The sequence below is a fragment of the Camelus bactrianus genome, chromosome 16, assembly GCF_048773025.1.
Source record: "Camelus bactrianus isolate YW-2024 breed Bactrian camel chromosome 16, ASM4877302v1, whole genome shotgun sequence".
NCBI classification, from domain to species: Eukaryota; Metazoa; Chordata; class Mammalia; order Artiodactyla; family Camelidae; genus Camelus; species Camelus bactrianus.
The window spans coordinates 12,129,441-12,135,440 of record NC_133554.1 but is presented as its reverse complement, the minus strand read 5'-3'; the positions used below and the strand labels follow the sequence as shown (position 1 = coordinate 12,135,440).

General features: G+C 45.7%; 1 protein-coding gene across 1 annotated transcript; it reads left to right on the top strand.

Annotated features, from left to right (window-relative positions):
• Nucleotides 1–4,350: 4,350 nt before the first annotated feature.
• DUSP14 (dual specificity phosphatase 14) lies at nt 4,351–5,602 on the top strand. The gene has a single exon (XM_074342629.1). The coding sequence runs from the start codon at nt 4,351–4,353 to the stop codon at nt 4,945–4,947; it is 597 nt and encodes a 198-aa protein (XP_074198730.1). The 3' UTR covers nt 4,948–5,602.
• Nucleotides 5,603–6,000: the final 398 nt, after the last annotated feature.

Below are 6,000 nucleotides of genomic sequence, written 5' to 3'. Positions count from 1 at the left end.
AAGTCCTCTACTGTTGCACTGTTTCTTCCTTTAGGTCTGTTAATACTGCTTTATATATCGACATGTCCCATGTTGGGTGCGCAAGTATTTAGGAACGTTACCTGCTCTTCCTGGGTTGACCCTCCACTTTATCATTATGTAATGTCCTTCTTTGTTTCTTATTATAGTCTTCATACTAGCTTTATGAGTGATTAAGCTATACCACCTTTATATTATTCCAAATTTTACTATATTACATCTGCTAGTGAGATTTATACTTCCATATGTTTTCCTGTTACTAAGTAGCAGCCTTTCTTTCTGGTTTAAAGAAGTTGCCTTAATTCCTGTAAGGCCGGTTTAGCTTTTGCTTGTCTGGAAAACTCTGCCTAATTCTGAATGACAGCTTTGCTGAGTTTTCTTGTCTGCAAGAGTTTTTTTTTCAGCACCTTGAAACTACCATGCCACTCCCTTCTAACCTGCAAAAAGTTTCCTGCTGACAGTCTCATGGGAGTTCCCTTGTACGTAACTAGTTGTTTTTCTCTTGCTGCTTTAAAAATTCTCTCCTCTTTTCACTTTTAACAATTTAATTATAATGTGTCTCACTGTGGGTCAAGAGACCCATACCTCTGGCGTGTGTTTCACTTGGCGCTCTCTTGAGCTTCCTGGATCTGGATGTCTGTTTCCTTCCCTGTATTAGGAAAGTTTTCAGCCCCTTTCTCTCTGTGTTCTTCTGGGACCCCTATAATGCAAATGTTGATCTGTTTGATGTTGGCCCGTAAGTCTCTTAAGTAATATTCACTTTTTTTTATTCTTCATTGTTTTTGTTGCTCCAGTTGTTTTGAGTTGCACTGCCCTGTGTTCGAGTTCACTGATCCTTTCTACCGTGTCATCCAGTCTGCTGGTGAACCCCTCCAGCATATTTTTCAGTTACTGTATCCTTCAGCTCTGTGACCTCTTTGTGGTACTTTTTTATATTTTCTGTCTTTTTATTGAAGTTCCCACTGTACTCATCCATTCTTTTCCTAGGTTAAGTGAGCGTCCTTATGACCATTATTTTGAACCCTTAATCAGGTAAATCACTTCTCTCCATTTCATTAAGGACTTTTTCTGAGGTTTTATCTTGTTCCTTAATTTGGCACATCTTCCTCTACTTCATTTTCCTTCACTCTGCATTGGTTTCTTTGCATTAGATAAAACAGCCGCCTCTCCCAGTATTAAAGGAGGGACCTTGTATAGGGGGTGAACCTTACCATTCACCCCTGCTGTAATCCTGATTGTCTCTCAAAACCCTTGTGATTGTTCAAGCAGCCTGTTTCATTTGTAGTGGTTCTCAGTAGTTGCAGGTGGGCCCAGACCTGTCAGTATTCTCTAGGAAAGGATGTCAGTCAGCAGCTTTTAAAGTATGCAGATACAGTCTTGTGTGACAGCCAGCATTAAGTCCCACTGTCCACAGAGCCAGGTGACCTAGAGGTGTCCCTTGGGCAGCAGTCTTAAAAATCTGGGTGCCCTGTGAGTATAACCAGTTCCTCTCCAGGAGACAGCAGAGACTTGGAGTAAGGCAAAGGGCGAGCATGCAGACGGCTCCACGGGCCTCTGGATGTGTGCCAAAGCAGAAACCTGCCCCCTAGCGTGTCCCGAAGCTCCAGGACAAGCAAGTAGCCTTTTTCATGGAGACTCTGAGGGTGTTTCAGTTGGCTGGCTGTGTAGTGCCCCGGGTTTGGTAGCCAGCCAAGAACCGTGTTTGCCCCCAGAGCCAGACAGTCAAGAGATGTCCCCTGAGTGGCAGCCAGAAAAACCAGGGCACCAGCCTTACACAGCCGCTCCTCTCTGCGAAATACTGGTGCTCTGGAACACAGCAGAGAAAGAGCTCAAAGATAGTACCTGCCCTCAGGTTGTAAGCTGTAATAATTTATTTTTAAAGCTTTAAAAAAAAAACTATATTAAAATGTTAAATACATACATGTCAAATGACCCAGTCCTTCCATTCCTAGGTATTTAACCAAGAGAAAGGAAGGCATACGTATGTCTGCACAAATAGCTGTACATGAATGTTTTACATCAGCATTACCTGTAATAGCCTGAAATTAGAAACAACCTGATTTTCATCAGTAGGTGAATAAAGTTCTATCTGCACAATGGAATGCTACTCAGCAATAAAAAGGAATAACCTGATGACATACACAACTTCGTGGATGAATGTGGAAATAATTATGCTGAGTGAGCCAGACGGAAGAACTATATTATATGATTCCATTGTATAAAAGTTTAGAAAATGTCAACTACAGTGACAGAAAGCAGATGAGTGGTTGCTTGGGAACGGGGCTAGCGGCGAGGGAGGGGTGAGTTACCAGGGAGCATGAGGACATTTTAGGGAGTGGTGGATGTTTATTGATTTGAGTTCATGGTGTCTTGCGTGTACATGTATGTCAGAACTCATCAGGCTGTACATCAGACTGTGTGTTAGCCATGTCTCAACAGAGCTGTAAAAAAAATGACAATTTAAGTATGATGGTTTCTGGGGGAAGGCAGAGGGACAAACATGGGAGGAACCCATTTTTAATGATGCTGATTTGTTACATAAATGAGAAACAGAGAGGCCAACATGGAAAACAGAATGAAAGAGCTTCAAATTGCTCTCCTCAGCACCAGTGCCTGCTGCCGTCGGCATCCGGGGCTGCAGCAGCCCCGGCAGCCCTGCCCTGCATGAAGCTGGCTCCCCGCGCCCCTGCGGTGCCCGGCGCGCTGCGCGCAGCCTGCACGCTGCTGGGCTGCCAGCTTGGGTGTCATGTCCTGCAGGCCCCGTGAGCAAGGCCTTACATTTCATCAACGTGTTGTAGTCTCTGAATCTCCTCCTGTCAAAAATTCATCTTTTATGAATGGCCAAAACAGCACTTAATATTTTGACACCGTGGGTTATGTGTCATTAATGCTGAGCTAAGAGTTGGATTGATATGACTGGTGCATTCTTTAAATGCACGTGGAGATATATTTAGCATGCTTTCCACTTCCTAGATTTATTCCAGTCAAACCCAATTTAGTAGTAAAAACCCAGGAGCAATTCTTTTGAACTTCCTAATTGGCCACATTCTTGCCTCCTTGCCTTTCTGCAGATCTGATTTGTATCTACTGTGATCAGCACTCACTTACGACCTTCCAGACCCGGACCCCCGAGGAACCAGGCTCCGCACACAAGTGAGTAGCCCCAGCACCACCTCTGCCTGTGGAGCTGGGGGGGGGGGTGTTGTCCTCGGGCTGGAGTCGCTTCAGGCGTCCCTGCAGCACCTGGGCGGGGAAGGGCACACTTCGCTGAGGGCACAGGCTGCAAAGTAGTGTGGTTTTGCAGGAAACTAATAATTTCCTTTTGTCTTGTTACTGATGGACTATATAGACGTTATATAGTATTGAATGTCTTTTATAATAAACACTGGTTAAATGAAATTAATTCCAACACACATCTTAAGCCAGTGGGGTTCATTTTGGAGCTTAGAGCTGGCTGAGGAAGACACAGTTTCCCAGGCTCAGGTCAGCTGAAATGCTCATTAACATAGACAAATGAGTTTTTGAGAAAATGGCCTTCAGATTGCCTGGGATTATTTCCATGAAAATGCCATAGCACAAGTTACCCGAAACTAGCTGGATTTCCAGTGTTCAGATGTCACAGATAGGACAGGAGTTGGCTACTTTTAAATAATAAAGGGCCAAGGCGACCATGTGCCCTGGCTTTTCTGTAACGGGTCCAGTATGGTAACCGTCCACAAAGGCTGCTCTCTGGGTATGTTACCTAGAGCAGTATTTTTATACTTTTCAAGATTTCTGTGTGTAGAATTTGGTTTAGGAGAATGTGGCCCTCGTAGCTGTGGAGGAAGCATGAGGTGTACGAAAGAACACGGCTATGGGAGGGACAAGAAGTTCTGATTTCTTCCTCATCACCAAGGAGCACCACTCCCTTCGGGGAGAGCGACACCCTGCGAGACTGCTGTTCAGGGACTAGCTGGGCTTGTTTCTGTCTGTAACTTTTCCTGAAGCAGGATGACTGTTTCCACTTAGTGCCTTTTTTTTTTTTTAAATAATCACCAGTGCACTGAGTTTTACATATTGGCATCTTAAGGCTACTTTTCCTGTCAATGGACAGAAAATGATTTGTCTACCTCCCTGAAAACACACTCTACTGCAGAAAATAACCACTGCCTGTCCTTTTACCCTCCCTGCCCCGCACACGGCAGGCAGCTGCAGTCAGTCAGTGGCATTTAAGGTCCTGACAGATACCTGTGTTTTGCAGGAAGGCGGCTGTAACTTCCGATTCCTTGGTGGAGGAAAACAAAACACTCTGGTCTTGCTTCCCATGATGCAAGTGTGACTGCTGGCGTCTTCATGAGCTCCAGAGGCCACAGCACGCTGCCACGGACTCTCATGGCCCCTCGGATGGTTTCTGAGGGAGACATAGGAGGCATTGCTCAAATCACCTCCTCTCTCTTCCTGGGCAGAGGCAGTGTCGCCTCTAACCGGCACCTCCTCCAGGCTCGCGGCATCACCTGCATTGTTAATGCTACCATTGAGATCCCCAACTTCAACTGGCCCCAGTTTGAATATGTTAAAGTGCCTCTGGCTGACATGCCTCATGCCCCCATTGGACTCTACTTTGACACTGTGGCCGACAAGATCCACAGCGTGAGCAGGAAACACGGGGCCACCTTGGTGCACTGTGCCGCAGGGGTGAGCCGCTCGGCCACCCTCTGCATCGCGTACCTGATGAAGTTCCACAGCGTGTGCCTGCTGGAGGCGTACCACTGGGTAAAAGCCCGGAGGCCCGTCATCCGGCCCAACGTGGGCTTCTGGAGGCAGCTGATAGACTACGAGCGCCAGCTCTTCGGGAAGTCGACAGTGAAAATGGTACAGACGCCTTACGGCATAGTTCCAGACGTTTATGAGAAAGAGTCCCGACACCTGATGCCTTACTGGGGGATTTAAGCCACCAAAGCCCGCCTCGGCGGCCCCTCGAGCAGGACCAGCATCCGCTACACACCGTCTGCTCCCCTCTTCACCTTTCTTTCCAAATGGTTGACTTTTGGTTCTCCCTGAGGTGTTTTTTACACTGGGTGTTCAAGTTTATTTTAAAAGCTAGGGAGGGAGGGGTGGAACATAAGGGAAACGCTTACATTGCTAGTAACATTTTTAAAACTAACATTTTGGAATAGTGTTTATGAAAATCTTTAACTGGCTTTTAATCATTTTTAACAATTTGAACAGTTTAATAAACTGTTTAGTTCTGCTCTATTCTCAATCCCATGCCTTTTGGCATCACGGCAGGAGCCGGAGGAGCTCAGTGCAAAAATCACTTTGGGCCCTGATTAACCCTTTAGACACAAGCTTTGCCCATGGCTGCCGACCAGACATGCTTAGGGAAGACTGATACCAGCGCCAGTCCCCACTGGGGCAGCTCTCCTCTTTCCTTCCCCTCTATTAATATTTAGTGACTCTGTAAGTAAGTTTAAAAAAAAAAACAAGCCTTTATTATTTAGCTGTCAAGTAATTATAATGAAATCTGCTGCAAACACCCTCTTGGAATCAATGTGCCCCAGGACTACATTAGCATTATTTTTAATAAATATATCTGCTTAACATACTGGAATTTTTACTGTTGAGAATTTCAGGGTGTGTGTTGTGTGTGTGTTGATGAGGGAAGAAAGATGCTCTCCAGTAACTCAAAATGTGGCTCCTGTGACAACTGTTAACACTCCTGAAAACAGACACCCCGGCCGCATCACGTCAGCGTTCCACAGCACATGTTAACATCACACCCAAAGCTGGAACAGTGGGGAAGCACACAGTGTACACGCTAAGGGGCTGTTTTCAGTTGTCTCCTGGTAACTGGGATGCACAAAAGCAGTGAGTCCTCTAGCAAAGAAACTGGTTTTCAACAAAAGGTGTGCCCTTTGCTTGACAACTGACGTACTTAGAAATGCCCCAGACCAAACCGCAAAACAAAAGATAGGCAGATAACAATGGCTTCCTTTGTTGAAA

Coding starts and splice junctions, on each gene's coding strand:
- DUSP14 (XM_074342629.1), top strand. CDS start 4,351: ATGAGCTCCAGAGGCCACAGCACGCTGCCACGGACTCTCATGGCCCCT.